The sequence below is a fragment of the Poecile atricapillus genome, chromosome 10 (assembly GCF_030490865.1).
Source record: "Poecile atricapillus isolate bPoeAtr1 chromosome 10, bPoeAtr1.hap1, whole genome shotgun sequence".
NCBI lineage: Eukaryota > Metazoa > Chordata > Aves > Passeriformes > Paridae > Poecile > Poecile atricapillus.
Window position 1 is genome coordinate 18000542 of NC_081258.1, and position 17510 is coordinate 18018051.

The following is a 17510-nucleotide window of genomic DNA, read 5'->3' on the forward strand; positions in this document are numbered from 1 at the left end:
ACTGCCTACAATTTTTAAGGAGTTATGACTACTCACAGCTGTTTCAAATTGACCTCTGATGATTTCAGATAAAAAGTGAGGTGGATCCACTGATAAAAATAGAAACGAGTGTAGAGAACCAAAATTAAAATCTTAATTAAAAATTTAAAAAAACCATAAAGTTACTAATAGAAGTATTCAGTGCTTCATCATATCAAAATGTTTAAAATTTTAGATATCCCAGATAAGTGTCACAGCTGCCGTCTGCCCTTGGCAGAAGCACCAGCATCTGCTGAGGTGCAGACCTGTGACCTCTAGATAAGTTTCTATACACAAAAAAATATTTATCTTCCTCCTGTGACCTTCCATGAGCATGACATGAGCCATGGATTCGTTTCCTAGGGAACTAGTGACTGAGGAAAATCTATAATTAGATCTGTGGGTTGTTTGCTACAAGTGGGAATTGGGTGCTAAGCAGGTTCTTAAAGTATCCAGAAGTATTAGACAGACTTCATGTAATCGAACCAAATTTAGAAAAAAAGTACCCTTCATCATGATATTTCTTTTTTTAATATCTTCAATTATAAAAATTAAGTACTTTTGATAGGGTGCTTATTCCTCTAAGTTCATTTTAATTGCAAAATATTTTCACGTTCAAGACTCATCAGGTCGCTAGCTAAAGCAAAAATAAAATTAGTCAAAATCTTCCAAGAAATTTCTTCAGCTTCAACACTCTTAATTTTCAAGAGCATTTATAGGTGACTCATTCTCATCTGCTCCGTTTTCTCACTTTACTACTCCTATTCAGTTCCTCAGGTCGGTTCTGAAACTTCGGTTTCTCATTCTACAATTCCAATTACTCTGCCCAGCTGGAGGGTCCCACTTAATCCAGATCTTGATTCCTTTCTTTGCTGCGTGCATGGATCTAGAGATAACATTTGTAGCTGAGTCCCAGGGGCCGTGAATGTGGCTGCAGGGAGAGGAAGCAGCCAGGTTTTGTATTCCCCAGCCAAGCCAGGGCAGGGCTCTCCAGACCTCATCAGCAGATTATTCCAGCTCAAATGCTGCCCTGGTGCTCCCAGCCCAGGGCCACATCAGTGCCTCCTGCTTGTCTGGATGCTGCACAAGAGGCCCTCAGTAAAAAATTAGGACTTTGGTCTTATTCAGAATAAATAGCATTGTGAAATAGCCGGGAAGAGGCGCTGTAAAGTTGGTCTGTTCTCTTTTCTCCCATTTCTTCCAGGTTTAGCTGCACCTGTGGTGATTACACATTGTGTATTCTGTCCCAGGTCCTGAATTGCTGCAATTCCAAATCATCAAATGTGGCAATGTCGCCTCTTAATTTCTGCCCTTTTAGATCTGTGAAATGCATTCAGCAAACCTCTCTATAAATCCAAATAATCCCTTGGTTTGTTTGTTTTTAAGGGAAACTTTTGAGTTCTTCTTTTAATACTGTCAATCACAGTCAGGTTTTCCCTAACAGACCACAGCTTTGGAGCTACCCTGTCTGGCTGTCACTCAGCAGAGAGTGGTGCTCCAATTCCTTCAAGTGACAGGTTTGCAAGTCACTTAAGAAGCAAATAAAATATGGTGCTTAAATAGCTCCTGAAAGGCCAGACCAGCCAGTGAAACAGCCAGGCCTCCTGTGACAGGGAACACTTCCAAGTCCTTTCCCTTTGAGGTCACAAAAACCTGTGTTTGTGGATTCTCTGCTGTCAGCAGGGAGGGGTTGTTGTGCACAGAATCCTGAGTCTGCAGATATATTTGTGAAATAGACTGCTAGGAACAGGGAAAGGGAAAATTATTTGTAATGAATCTTCTTGCTCTTTATAAATTAGGAGTAAAAGGAAGCTGAGGAATTACCTGCTACAAAAGCTAATGCACATCTTGATGTGTTTATTGAATTACTTTGCTTCGATCTCTGAGCAAATGCTCACTCTTAGCTATTTATATTGGTTCAATCCTCAAATTTAAATCCCTGCAACTGCTGGAAAGGGTTCTTCAGGGAGAATTCTTGCATCTGTGTACAACTACGATAATGAACCTGGGGCTGAAGGGATCCACCAGTGCCCAGGGCTCCCACATGCATAAATTCATTTTGCTTCACTTGAACACCTGTGTATGCCACTACAAAGTTGATCTGAATTTTGTAAACATTTATCCGTAATTATGATAAAAACCCATTAACTTGAGAAGATATTTTTTTGGTTGAATATCGAATATCCTATTGGTTTTGATTATTCTAAAAAGGCCTGGAAAATGGAGCCCTGGTGGTGAAAGAGCTTCACTGGTTTTTAATATATCGTGCCATTTTCATATGTTGAGATACTTTGTTGAAATATTTACCTATGGAATTTATAAACCTTGTCAAATTTCAGATTTGCAGTTGTTTACTTAGTAAAACATTGTGTTTGCACTGATGTAACAAAAGAATACTTGGTTTCTGTAACCAACTATTCTGAAATAGTTTCTGAAACAGAAAATAGGTCCTTAAAGCTTAAAATAACTGAATTATGGCTTTCTTTGCTGGATTAAATCCAGCCTGTTGTCTACATCCATCTCTTTTCTCTGGGACATCTGTAGATGTTCATTGTTATTTGGGCTGTCAACGACACCAAGCAAACAGTTAGGAGCTGATGGCATAGAGGGAATGTCTGAGGCACTAAATGCAGTTTTCCCCAGCTCTGCTCCCCCCAGAACCCAAACTCTTCACCTCAACTTTGTGTTCTCTTGCCTTGGCTGTCCCAGATGTTGGGTCTGTGCTGCACATGCCCACTGCTGGTGACATTTCCCTTTCCATCCTGGGATTTCTGAGGGCCCCTCCAGTTGCAAGCACAGATATCAGGATTTTGGGGATGGTTTTTTTTTTTTGTCTGGTTTCAGCTTTGTAGGAAAGCTCATGGAGATAGACACAGCTGTGAAAACTTGCCTCTTCCATAGACTGGAGATTGAAAACTGAGCTGGAAATGGTTTGAAATTTAGGACTGTGGTGTTGCCTGTGTTGTTGCTTTCCATAAACACCTCTGATTGCTGAAGTTTTGTTTTGCTGTTTACTTGAATTTCACAAATATCGTTCAATCTGGTCTCCACTAACTTGCTTTGGATGTTTTGGATAAAATTCTGAAAGGGCATCTTCCCAGATGTGTTCTGATTGATAATAGAGTGAAGTTAATAGCCCATTATGTGAACAAGAAAAAGAGGTGCCTGAAAAATTTCCTGTGCTGAGTTTATCCCCAGTTATCACCAAAAAAGGACACAGGCCCTCAGAGAAGCTTTATAATTCCTGTTGCCATTATGGGAATGAATCCCCTGGATTTCCTTGGCTGTCACCTGCCCATGGAGTGAATCAGGAGAAAGTTCTGATCAGAGGGAAAGCCAAGGTCAGCTTTGGCCAATATCTGCCTTCATCACAGAGCACAATTTGGCTCAGCCACTTTATCTGGTATTTCATTAAAGAAGCTAGAGGTATTAATTTTTACATAATAAATTATTTAACTCAACAAATATATAATTTCCTTTCTAGCCACGGGTTTTGTATGTTTAGCTTACAGTAATGAAGCAGTTTCTGTTGGTTAATGCTTTTGAATAACGATGGGAATATTTTGCATTTGTTTTGGTTGAAAGAGTATTTGAGTCAGCATGGAGCAGATGGAGCCTCTGACTGTAAAGAGTAATTTTCAGTATGGCAGGACAGGAAGTATCTGTTTATTTATACAATACCTAAACAATGGGCCTAAACCTCTTGTGGAGCACAGTGATTTGAGGAAAAAATAGTTCACCTTTAAATATTCCATGAATAAATTTGCTTCCTAAGAGGCTAGGGGAAGCAGGAAACACCAGAACCAAGCAACCCTACAAAAAAATAAAATAAAAAAATAAATAAACCACAAGGGAGACACTGTAATGCTCTGAAATGAAAAGAACTGGGGCATGAACCAAATATTCCTTTCTAGGGGTGGGATTAGTTTTTTAATTAAAAAGTGAGCTAAACTATTATGATGCATCTATAATTCACCTGGCATCAAGAACTAAGAAATTGTGGGAGTGGTTGAGGCAAACATTTCTTAAAGAATAAAACTGGTAACTGGGGATGGAGCTGTTTAGGACAGATTTGCTGGTGCTGCAGAAGTGTGAATTCTCTCTCAGGGCAGCGTGGAGTTTTTGTACTTCTATTTCTCTTCTTCTCTTGAGAACACTCTGATTTACTTTTGCGATAAACCCATAACAACAGGGGGATCACATTGCTGAAATGAGTTTAGCTGTGAGGGATACACAGTGCCAGCTGAAAAATTGCGCTGGGGAAACGTTTTGGCCATGGTTCAGCAGGAAGCAGCTCCTGTCAGCTCCGTGATGCTCTGTTTGCTTGGAAGTGTCTTTCCTTCAGCTGAGCAGGATCACAGAGCCTTTTGCTGGGCTGTCGTGGCTGCTGTGCCTGTGGGATGGATCACTTCAATTCCCAATTATTCTCTGAAGTACCCTTGAGGTGGGGAAGTGGGCGATGTCTGAGTGTCCGTCCGGTGCTGTCCGTGTGTCCTGGGTGAGGGAGCAGCCTCCAACATCCATGTTATTGTGGGATGCTCAGCTGGTGTCTATTCTGAGCCATCTGCCCACAGAAAATCCCCTCTGACCTGTGAGATCAGGGCAAGGGAGAATGAAAAAGGCAGGAATTGGGATGCTGGATAAAGTATTCCTGCCTTATCCATATTCCCAGTGGGTGGGTGGTGGGGTCCTGTGCTGCACTAACAACCAAAGAATGCAGAGCCTTTATGTGCAACACATAGCCACTGCCATATGGTGAAGACATTTTCAGTATTAGAACCTGCACTGAAGTTCCTGAAGCTGTGAAAAAATTATGGAAATATCTGCTTCTGTCTGGGCTTCAGGTAGCACTGACTGTGGGATCTCATTTATGTATTTTAGAAAAGTGAAAATGAAATCCCAAAGTAAACATTGCAGTAGAAATAGTCTGGCCTTGTTTTATCTCCACCAGGATATTGGGAAAACATTGTTCTGCAAATGCATTGCGAGCTAGGAAATTTTCCTGTGAACAGTGCTGTGTTTATGCCAGTGCTCCGAGCCTCAGCCTTGCCACAGGAGATGACAGACAGTCCTCCTGTTTTCTTCCTTGCTCCTGCTGAAGCACCAAACCATATGGCAAATTAAGCCTGATTTTTATTAAACTTTTCATTGTACTGGGCTCCGCGTGAACTGGGAAATGCACTTTCTTTGAACTATGCAGCCATTATATAAGCATCTTAATTAGGAGATGGTAATGTTCTCCCTGCCATTCCGGGCAGTTCGCGGCTCCCTCTTGTGGCTAATTAAGCTTTTTAACGAACTTTCTGAAAATGACTTTTTGTGAGCTGCCCACAGCTCCTGGACAGACACAGCTCCGTGCCGGGCTCGGGGTCACAATCCCGGGCTGGAGCTGCTGGGCAGTGCCTGGAGACATGGACAGGTAAATTGATAACAGGAGAAGGGCTGCAAAGGGCTGCAGCGGGAATGTGGCTGCTCCCTGAAGTCTTCTAAAAACTGAGTGAGCTCCTCCAGTCACTCAGAAAACCTCTGCTCTCTGGTGACTCTGTTCCTCCCATACATTAATGATGGTGCAGAAGGGTTTGCAGCTGGAGCTGAGATGAGATATGGGATGTGTCAGCCCCAAGGAGCACAAATCTTTCAGGCACCGCACTGGGATGTCTCACCATCAAATTCAATGTGAAGATCTTTGCCAGATTTGGCATTGAGAAGAAATTTTCCCACCACTTGGGTTTGCAGGGACCACTACTACTATTCTTATTCTTATTCTTATTCTTATTCTTATTCTTATTCTTATTCTTATTCTTATTCTTATTCTTATTCTTATTCTTATTCTTATTCTTATTCTTATTCTTATTATTATTACTACTATTACTATTATTACTATTATTGCATTCCTGCTTTTCTATCTAGTGTGCAGAAAAGCTTCCATATGAATATCTGTATGTTTTTTTACAAATTTCCCCTTCAGAGCCCAATATTTGTTTTTCTTTCCTATCATGGATTGCTACAACTGAGGCACTGTGTTTGTACTGTGTCTTAAATTTGTCATAAACAGGCAATGTTTGGTGGTTCTGGTGAAAATGGCTGCAGTGTAAACATCTCTGAGTTAGACTTTTGTGCTGGCCTGGGGCTCATTTCAGGCCTTTCAAACTGCTCTTATATGGGAAGGTGCCTCATAATAAATCTCAGACATCAGGGCAGAAAAGGATAAATTCATCTGTCCCCTATAAAAGTGAGAAATGGTCATGACATTGCAAAATCTCAGGCATAGCTTTATGTTAAGAAAAACTTGTATTTTTAGGCTTTGTATAAAAAGACCAGAAATTGGTCAGAAAATGACCTGAACAGCGGGTTACTTTTCAGTAGGAGACATTAAGGCCGAGTTTCATCACCAAACCAGAAGTGACTTTGCCCTTTTGTCACCTGCAGTGTTGTCTGCCTCTGTGTTTTGGCATGATTTACTCAAAAATACACAGGAAGGAAACTTCAACCATTAGTGTTTCTGAGTGTTGGAAGGAGGGAGAAAAAAAGAAGTGAAACAGGTTTTTACTTTGAAATGTCTCCCTTCCCCAAAGGGTTTGGAAAGCAAAACTTTATCTCTGAAAATGCTGATTTCCTATTTCATATCTCATGGCAATTTTTTCCTCAATTAAAATAAAGGAATAATGATTACAGGGTTAAGTCAAAATCTCACTGCCCAGTAATCTGCAAACCAGCATTGCTCAACCCACAGCAATAGGGCAGCAAACATTTATTTCCTCAGGGACATTATTAAATACCCTGCACATTTATTATCTGAAAACTGGAAAAGGTCCAGATTTCTAAGGCCACTTTCTCCCTTCCTCTTCCTGAGCTGTAATTCAGACCAGAATATAAATTTTTGAGTTAATGTTTCTGCGGAAATCAGCGATATGAATTTGCTAGAAACAAAAGAACATCGAACAGCACAGGGAAGAAATGGCTTGGCAGGATTGTCAGCCTTAAAGGGCAAGATTAATTTATAATCCCTCAGATTCTGGTGTACAAATACAAATTTGCAAAGCGTGTAGTTTATAAGTGACATTGTGTGGCTCTGCAGGTTGGTAAATGTTACTGTTGCTAATGTGAGGCTGCCATGAAATGGGATTTTTGGGAATTTTGTTCTTATGGGAAAAGAAGGTGATAGTAACAAGGAGTCGCCATACACTCATCGGTGTGAGTATCTACATAAATAGAAATTTGTGAACTAATTCCAGCTGTGGGACTCAGGAGTATTCTGAGCAGGATATTCTGATATTTTCAAGCGGAGATTTTTCCCTGGATTTAAAATCCTGGGAAAGGAAGAGTTCAAGAGAATTGAGGGGAAAAAATCCAACCTGAAGGTTGTGTGTAATGACTTCACAATGACTAATAAAATATTGTGTGATGGCGCTCTGGTGTGGTAAGGCTTGTTGTGAAATGAGAGTGCTTCTTGGCAATCAATAGAATATTCTTTTTTTCTTGTAAGTTTGTAGCTGTTCTATCAATTCAACTGAAAAGAAGAAACAGCATTAAATGAAATGTCAAATTCTAGACATAGAGTGAATTCAGTGATGGAATAACAGTAACTTTAAGTAGTGAAATTGAAGACACTAAAGATAAGATAGGAACTGGCCAAGAACATGAGTAGCTTTTCCAGGATTTAACACAAAAATTGCAGTGTGTCTTGTGAATGATTGAAATCATATTTTATAGTTACATTTTATTGGCAGGGAACATAGCTCAGCATTAGTTAAAAGACTGAAATGACTTATGTGGTTTTAGGATGAGTTTAAAAGATTTTACAACGTGGCCCGTCACTTGTTTCCTGCCATGCAGGTCATCAGAAGTGAAGGGACAGACGGAGTAAAATTCCGGCTCTCTGGAAAGGGAGTAGATCAAGACCCAAAAGGAATTTTTAGAATCAATGAAATGAACGGGGACGTCTCCGTGACCCGAAGCCTTGATCGAGAAGCAATTGCCAATTACGAGGTGAGTACTCAGAGCGATAACATCTCTGCCTCTGTGTTGATAGCATGCATTTTCTGAACGCGTATTTGCTCCTGAAAGATCTGCACTTCAATTGAAGATTCAATTGCTGCCACTGTCCTGTGAAATTTCAAGAATTGTTGGAAATGGTAAATGTGTTTGTTTTTCACGCAGTTGAAACTTGTCTTCTTTCTGCATGGAATTTCTGTCTTTTATCTTCAGTGGAAATGCTGTCTGAACACTGTGTATGAATTCGATTTCTAAATGCGAAATTTTGTTTGGACAAAGGAAGATTTTCTGGGGAAGTTGTCACTATGGTATTTCAGAATTATACATTTTTATTGTCAAATGGTCAATGAAAAATACTATTGAACTCCGTTTTTAGTAATGGGTGTCTTTAATAGAGATAAAGAAGATACTGGTGATATGAAAATGTTACATATGAAATCTACATCACCTACAAAAGTCTTTCTAAAGATTCTTCTTGTCAATAAATATGTTTCTCTCCATTGAATACACAACACATGATCTCTGGAACCTGCAAAACAACTGCCCCACCTTGTTCCAAAATGCATCAAATAAATAGAGGACCTGTCAATTCATGTTTTCTATCCAGCTCTGGGCGTGTGTGCTCACACTTGTCCCTGGCCACGCTGATCCAGAGGAGCAGCAGAATTCCAAGTGCCCAGTGCCTGGTGAATGTTGCCTTTTGTGTCCCACACAGGGGTTATGTCCCAGCCTCTGGCAGAGGGAGCACATGGTGTCCTGGTCCCTGTGGGGGACAGTTCTGGCTGCCATCCCTGACCCCTCAGTTTCATCTCCTGCAGTGTAATAATCAGCACTTGTACCTCCAGTGCTGTTTCCTTCCTCCTCTGGGAGAGTTTCCCAGTTTGATGATGGACCTTACTGCTCAAACAACACTGCTAAAATTTACCATATGCTGGTTTTCAACACTTGAACATCTCCTTCGTATCTGGGTCTGCAGTGAAATGTGTGTTAAGCACATGCACAGGATTTATGGGAGTTGCTGACATCCTTCTTGCAGGAAAAACATTGCAGTTTCTCTTTTTAACGCTGTTCCTTGTCTTCATTTGCCAGCTGTTTCTTATTTTATCAGTGGCTTTCCACCTTAATGCGTTGAGTATAAACCTTGAATATTTTTTCTCCTGGAAAATCATAGTAGACTTTCCAACTCAATGCAGCAAACCACAAATGGCTCTTGTATCTGATCTGGCAAAAAACACACTTAAATTAAGACAAACCCATTTCCCCAGAGGAGGCTTTTTGAAGGAATGTAAGTTATGCACAAGAAATGTCACGTAGCAGGTGATCCAGAGCAATGTGAATGCACAGCCTGAGAGGCTGTGGTGCTTCCTGAGCTGGCATCCAGCACTCTGCTCAGCAGCTCTCCCCCATCCTGCAGCAAAAAATGGGGCTGGGGTGTTCTGAAGGAGAACCCTCAACTTGATTATCTGTCTCAAATCCAGCTTATTATTTTCCAATAAAGATGTATCATGGTGTCAGAAAGACATCAGGATTTTCTCCCTGATTTCCTTGGTACACTGAAAGGTGAATAACCTGAGAGATCCTTGAATTTCTCTCAAAAAATGTTTTCTGGTTTTGTTTGAGCTTCCCCCTGCCCAGCACTGTGGTTCTGAAAGGAAAAATTCAAAGCAAAAGGCAAACGAAGAAGAGATCATTATGAAAAAATACAAGTTCTTTGCAAACAATCAGAATATCAAGTGATATTCTGATTGTGTAATCAGAGGTGGGAGAAGGATGCAAAGGTAAAATCTGTTTGAACCCTTCAGCTACACCCAGGGATGCTCTGCCTGAGCACTGATTTATTTCCTGTACTTAGTGCATATATGCCCAAGGGGTAAGAATTGAAAAATGTTAATAGGGCACAAAACAGAGCTTTGGCTATCATGGTATTTCATAGAACTTTGCACACTTTACCAGAATAACTTAAATTAGCTACGAATATTTAATCTCTTAATTTATTATTTATTTTTTTTTTCTCTGAAAGTTTGAAAATCTGGGCTTTGCTGCCCTCTTTCTCCTGGAGGAATGCTGAAAAACTTGTAGGAGTTCATCTCTGGATTCACAACAAGAGAACATTATTAAATTAGAGAATATTAAACTTCACACAGACAACTCTGTTCATTGTTTGATTTAATCTCTTCTTTCTATGGTTTGTTTTAAAATATTTTATTTCTAATAAAAGTAAGAAAATATCTTAAAATAGAGTGAGAACATTTTTCTGAGGGTCAGGGGCTGCCAGGCTTTTTGGTGGAAGCCAATTGTGTTGAAGTTGTGTTTTCAGACCAGTTTAAAATTTGATTTTTAGCAAAGGAACTCAAACTGGCAAGAGGAATGTAAGGCAGCTCGTGTTAATGACACCAACCTCACCCTCTGAAATTAACTTATTAACCCACTTGATTTATGAGCTTATTTCTTATGAAACTTTGTGATTTGTGTTCTTAAAGTCCAAGGAATGTCAGTCAGCTTCAGTTTTAAGTGAAAGCTGCTTGCAAAGAGGAGCAGGAGGATTCAGGGATGAAGTTATACCCAGCAAAGAGAGACATCGGTAGAAAATTGTGTAGCAACTCAGTTTTTCCTTCTCAAGAAGCTCATTAAGGAGTATCCTGATAGGAATTCTGCAGGTCAGAGTACACCTGTGGATTTACATGGAATGGTTTTACTTTGGGGCTGGCTGGAGTTTGTTGACAAAACTGCTAAATGATGCTTTGAAGAGTTGGCTTAAGCAGGCTCTGGGCACGTTATGGAGTTGCTTCTGGGCTGGTGAGATAAGAGGTAGCCTGGAGCCCCTGTTTAGTGGGAGCAAAAGGTGTTGCATTGTACAAATATGCTCTCAAGCATATTTGGTTTTCTCCTGAGATTTGAATAAATCAGACTAAGTCGGAAATTTCAGACAATGGCAAATAGTTTATTTATTTGCTATTGGAAAGTGCAGATGTGGAAAAGGAGGTGGAGATTGGTGGGGAGATTTCAGATGGGTTTTCTAGCCCAGATCAGTGAGGTGTGCACACCATGCAAAACCTGCCCATAATTTATGCAATTCAGAGTCCCCTTCAGACCCTTAGTCTTTTCTTATTCCAGCAGAGCAGAAATATTAGTGACTTTTCAGTTCTTTCCTTGAGCAAAAAAAAAAAAAAAAAAAAAAAGAAAAAAATCAAGTGTTTCTGTAAAGAGATGTGATAACAGAGCAGAAGGATTCCAGGGAGGCTGGAAGGCTACTCGTGCTCAGTGTTGATAAAACCCCAATGAATTGGGAAACAAAGGGTCAGATAGAGGGCCAGTGAAAATAGAAGTCTGAAAACCAGTGATTATGGGGTAATCTGTTATTTAAAACCCCTGGGCTCATTTTCAAAACCTCACATTTACCTGGATAATGTATTTGTAGGCAGAATGCAAGAAAAAGCAGGAAAAGTTGCAGAGGTCGATTTCCACCGCCAAGATGACGAAAAGTTTCTGAGTTAAAGAACTCTGTTGTGTTCTTTACTGCAAGTTAAGTGGGTCCAGAAGAATTGGCAAGAATATTCCATTATTTTTTTATTATTTATGCATGAGATTTGGGGTTGGGCATTCCTTGGGTACAGGACAAAGCCTCCAGCTGCAGAAGCTCGTTTCCCATCACTTCCCACTGCATGGAATCCCTGCAGCAGTGAAATCCAGCCCTGCAGCCTCTAAAGCATCAGTGGCAAAGTGCCACTGGGGTGCTCCAGCTGGGACTCAAGCTTTTAAAGAGTGAGGCATCACTGAAAGGCAACAAACGTGTGTGCAAGAGAAATAATCAGAAAGTGATCCTCTGCAAGCATGAAATGAGGCAGCTTGATAAAACTGTGTGCGAATTAGAGCTGTGACCAAATTTACCTAGGCAATTTGAACTGTTAATGAAGAGTTAGTTTTAATTATTTTTTAAGTAAAGAGCTTTATTTGCTTTAAAAAAATACTTAACAAGCAGAGGTGTGAAATCAGCGATCAGCTTTTTTTATAATGGCAGATCACACTTCTGTGAGAGGATGCCTTGCAACTGGTAGTGACAGACTGAGATATTTAGAAAACTTATGTTAACAGGACTGAAAAGCAAACTGGGAATGTGTAGTTCTATGAAGAATTGCTTCTATATATTGGCTAACAAGTAGGCTGAGAGGAAGGTAAAGATTTGACCCATCAACAGCTCTCTGCTGTGAACTGCCTCACTTCAGGTACACGGGACTGAGTCAAACATTGAGGGGAGGCTGCAGCCCTAATGGGCTCAATTTCCCTGTTTAATAAGGAGTTAACAATGGAAATACTTCACAATGATGAGGAAAACTGGCCTGGTCAGGTGCTGAGGAGCATTTTGTGGGAAAGATTTGTGAGTGCTTTAATGCATTTTTGCAGATAAGGGAAGTTACTACAGCAAAACCCTGGAAGTGAATGGCTGTAATTTACCGTATGCAGGAGAAGGAATTTGTCATCTGTGTAAGTCCATTTTAGTGCAGCCACATCCTTTTTTAGAATGACTTATCATCCTCTGGTACTGAATCCCTGCTGATGCTGGGTGGAGATCTATGGACAGCACACAGAAACATGCTGCTCCTTCAGAAATCACCAGTTTGCTTCTAACTTCAAGAACAGTGTAAAATGTATTTTAACCCTGGTTATCTGCCCTGGCAGACTTGTCTGGAGTGTAACTGATCTGCTCTGTTTTGAGCTGAAACCAGCTGATGGGGAATGTCAGGCCCCAGCCATCTCTTACTAATATCCCAAAAAAAAGAAGGCATTCAGTCTTTCATGGAAAAAAGTCCGGTCTTATAGAGATGTAAATTGAAGTAAAATGGGCTTGATTTAATTAAATAATCATTAATATACAGATCAAGCCTGTTGAAATACTGGTGATTTCAAATTGCATCTGTCACATCAAAAAATCATGCAGCAATGGCAGGGTTCAAAGTTTCAGGGCAGAATCCTGACTATTTAGCAAAGGGAAATGAAAGAAAATTTTACTGGGAAAAAAAAAAAGATTTCTTGTGGAAGTATAAAATATAATTATTAATCAGAGAGAGAATTATTTATATACATGAGCTGCAGTCAGATCAACTGAAATACAGCTGAAAATTCTGACAAAGATCTCTGTAGTTTGTGTTGCATGTTATATGTAGGGAGTGCAGGAGATGGATGGCTCTTTCCTTTATATTGCAGAATTTACATATATAGTCATTAATGTGCTGACATGTTGGGCCTCCAGGTAAATTCAGAGAGGAGCCTTCAAAGCAAAAAAACCTGGAGGCAGAAACAAAGGCCTGGATTGTTTACCAGGGTCAAAGCCAAGGTGATCACCATTACTGTGGGCATAAATCAAATATCTGAGCATATAAATTTTAAGTGGAGTCACATTTCTTAAAACTATGGTTTAAAGTATTGCTTGTCCAGCTGTGATGGAAATGGGATTTCCAGCTACTGGAAACATTTCTCTCCCAAAGTTGGTTTATGAGATAAAGAGAAAATCTGACAAGAAGGGAAGCTAAAATTCATGTCAGTTTTATGTATTTTGTCTTGGGGGAACAAAATATTCTATATGAACTCTCTAATTTACCATTTCTTGTTCGTTTTTACTGGCAATAGCCTGTTCAATAAATACAGTATGTAAATCAATACCTCCTAATGTTATGAGATATCAGCAGGGAACTGTGATTCCTTTCAGAAGGCAGTAACATCTTCATTTTATTTCTGGGGAAAGCCTGCAAAAGTCAACAGCTGGTTTTGTTGGAGGGCATTTGCTTTATTCTGAGCTCTGGTCATGTGGCTCTGCCATCCCTGCTGTCCAACAGCACTGGAGAGTCATTTGTAGCAGGGAGAGAGAGAAATTTTGGAAAAAGGAGAAATCAGCAAAGCTTTGTTTGTAACCTACAACTGTTGGGGCAGTGGGCTTGGATTTCCATCCTAAAGATAACACACTCTCCAAACACCAGGAAAAATGGGTATTTTCTTATTGAGGAGTAGGAGAGTGGAAATGAAGAGCAATAGGAACTATGGGAAAATGTGAGTTTATTGAGACAATAACAAATGACATAAAATTTGTTTTCATGGTGGTTTATTTTTGTAGTTTTTTTGTCTGTTGTTTTCTTGCTTTGGGTTTTTCAAAATTATTTTCTAATAGAACACTCCCGGAAAGAATAATGATGTGTTCAGTAAAACACAAGGAGACTAATAACATTTTTTGTCATATTATGTTAATTGTCTATGAAACCACTTTTGTTATTATATATTAATTGCATTTTAAGGCATTTAAAAGTCATCATGATGCCTCTTTGCTGTTTTTGTTGTTATATATTAATTGCATTTTAAGGCATTTAAAAGTCATCATGATTCTTCTTTGCTATTTAGCATGATTGGTTTATTTGTTTCTTTTCCCTGCTTGTATTATAATAACCCTCAAAATACCTTGCTGAGGCCTCATTGTTCTGGGTGCAGCAACAACATCCAGGAAAACACTCTGCCTTTTCCCCAGAACTTGTGTTTTCCTGCAGGAAATAAGGAATCTTAGGAGTTCAGGGGAACAATGGGAATATCTCTTTATTCTTCTTGGTGTGAGTCAAACTACTTGGGTAGGAAATCTTTATCTGCTCATAAACCTTTCTTGAGCCAGCCTGACACACAACCAACCACAGGTTAAATAAAAAATATTAGTCTTGTCTTTAGGAATGGATAAGAGGATCTTTCTTCATCTCTTTTTAGGTGTAAATTTTTGTTGGTTTGCTTTTCTGGAAAACTTCACAATTTCTGAGTTTCCTGATCCTTTGCTAGAAAGTGCAGAAATGTTGCAATGGGAATTTTGACACAGAGTACCTGTCCTGTGGCTCAAGACAAAGTCTTGAAGGTCTGGCTTTACTTACTAATTTAATAATACCTTTTTGTCATCTATCAGTAACCTTCAGAATGTAATGCAGACATTTTTGCAGTCTGGCTGCTCAAACCTCCACATCTCTTGTTCCTCACAACACAGAAAGAATTCTGTCTTATTTAGATATTTGCTCAAAATTCAGAATCTTAATGTTCTACTTGCTGCAAAGACCTTGATTTCTATGGCTGTGTCCTGAACCTGGAAATGTGGGTCCAGGATTATCTATAGCTTCTGTTCCTAAACAAGATGGGTGTGGTCTGTAATGTTTATTTTTTCTTTTTCTTTTTTATTTTTTTTAGGAACTGGCACAATGAATTCATTATATTTTTGTCAATAATTCCCTGTCTGCAGCAAGAGGAGCTGCTGCCTCCTTTCTGACCTCTTGTTCTTTATGGACCTGAAGAAAACCATATTACCAGTCTTACCCTTTCCTGCCATCTTCATTCCATTTTCCACCTTCTTGCTTTTTTTCCCTTGCACTTTTAGCTTCATTCCACAACTTTTTACTCCCCCTTTCTTGATGTGTTATGTCATTCACTTCCACTTTTCCTACACTCTGCATTTCCTTGTTTAGACACTGACCTGTTTTCTGCTCTTTATAAATCATGTTGTGAGGGGAACACACAACCATCATCTGAGCATAAATTTGTTTGGTTATTGAGTAGAACCTTTCCACTGTCTTTGCAAAAGCTGTGCTGCTTTATCCATTCTGATCAGCTGTGTCCATAAATAAATCCCTTTAGAAGCTGTGTTCTGGAAACCTTTGACTTCTCATTGCTTGCTACAAGACTCTGCCATTTCTGCAATTTTTGTGAAATAGCCCAGGTTGTAAATATCTGATGCTAAGAAAATTTTAGTGGAAAATTGAACTTTGTTTCCATGTTAATGCCTTTCAGTCTGTATATCTCCTCCATCAGCTTATGGGTATTAATTGAAGAAGTGTATGATTATCTGGAAATTGCCAGCATTTAGTTTATTCAAGTAGTTTTAATACCTAGTTCTGTCAGCCCTGGAGTTGTGGTCTGCTCAAAAGTGAACATGCCTGATATAATAATTAGTTCTGTGGCTTCAGAACTATGAGTTTAATGCTTGATCTCTGTAAAATTATTGTAGGATAATGGGTCATAATTTTAAAGTTGTGTCTGCTTGTGTTTGGGGCAAAAGCACTGAAAAGGTTTTTCATTTGAATTAAATTTTAATTAATATGATATTTTTCCAAAATTTGTGAAAAGAATTTGTATAAAATGAAGAAATAGGGATGCTTCAAGCATTCAGCTTGTGGACTCAGTGAGTTACTGTAACATTATTAGAGGGAATAAGGCTACAAGTGAGAAAATTTAAACATCTTTGTCCAGCTGAATGTGCAGTTATCTTCAAAATCCAAACTTTTGGTATCCGTTCTTTTTTTTCACCAAGCTTTAGGAGTCCTTATGATGCAGCAGTTTCACAGGACCCCAAACACTGTTCATTTTTATGTATTTTTAAGGTGTCTGTAAAATATTTTGAGGAAAGATGACACTATGGACTATGGGGTCTCCATTATTGAAATGATACAAAAATTACTGTGTGCTGGAAAAGAAATTAAAAAGATGCAGAAGATTAGAGTCCAACTGGCCAGGTGACCCTCAAAGTTTTTGACTGCTACATTTTAAATCCTCTGCAGGGTGTGATCTGTATCCCAGCCCAGGGGTGAGGCAGATGTCCACCTGTGGGTGGCTGATAGTCACATTTTATATTTTGATCTGTGGAAATTGAATTAGAACCCTTTGTGGGTTGTCTTTTCTGTACCCCAGAGCACATCAGCTCTCTCTGTTACCCCACAATTACCTGGAGCTCAGTGCCTCGAGGCAGCCCCAGCACCGCTGGGCCCTGCAGCTGCAGCTGAGCTCACAAATCCTGCAGGAGCACAAATAAACCCATTTTCCTGCAGCATCACAGGTGTTTGCAAGAAATAAAAGGATTTTTTTAATATAGTTCTGACTGCTACATCTACCAAGCAAGCAGGAAGAGATTAACTTATATACTTGTCCATTTTAAGAAAATATAGCTGCACATCTCTCTGCTGCACATGTGTGTGTGCAGGCTGCTTTTTTTCTAATCTTTGACAAAATGCATCCAAATATGCCCAAAATATATGTCACTGCACGAGCACAAATGTTTGATTTCATAAACCCTAAGTGTGTCCTTTTAACCTGTTTTTTTTGATCTGCAATACCTGAACTCTGGAATTCTAGCAGTTAGATATTTAATTCTTTAAAATGAAAGGACTCAACAGGTGGAAGTTCAGAAAAGCCACTCACTCTCATGAAAGTCATAAAAATGTAAGTTTGCAACACTCTACACTGCAAGCAGAGCAGTGAGAATTTCCCCTTTTTTCCTTTATTAGTTGTTTTTGATGGAAACATTCATGGAAACAGGTGATTCTTCTGTGTTCAGATTTTTCTTTCTTTAAATCTATTTCACTGCATAAGAGCAAATGAGTGAGAGAGGTTAAGGGAACTAAAGTTATAAATATTTAGAGAACACTGCATGAAGAGACTTCTAATATTATGGAAATTTTACTTTGGCATGATTTTACTAGCATGTAAATGAT

At 39.3% G+C, this 17510-nt stretch overlaps 1 protein-coding gene across 2 annotated transcripts in view; it reads left to right on the forward strand.

Annotated features, from left to right (window-relative positions):
• The window catches only part of CDH13 (cadherin 13), a 427533-nt gene that overhangs the window by 198669 nt on the left and 211354 nt on the right, over nt 1–17510 (forward strand). For both annotated transcript variants that reach the window (XM_058845796.1, XM_058845795.1), the window contains exon 5: nt 7855–8007. In XM_058845796.1, the coding sequence (XP_058701779.1) occupies nt 7855–8007 (153 nt within the window). The remainder of the gene's footprint in view (nt 1–7854; nt 8008–17510) is intronic.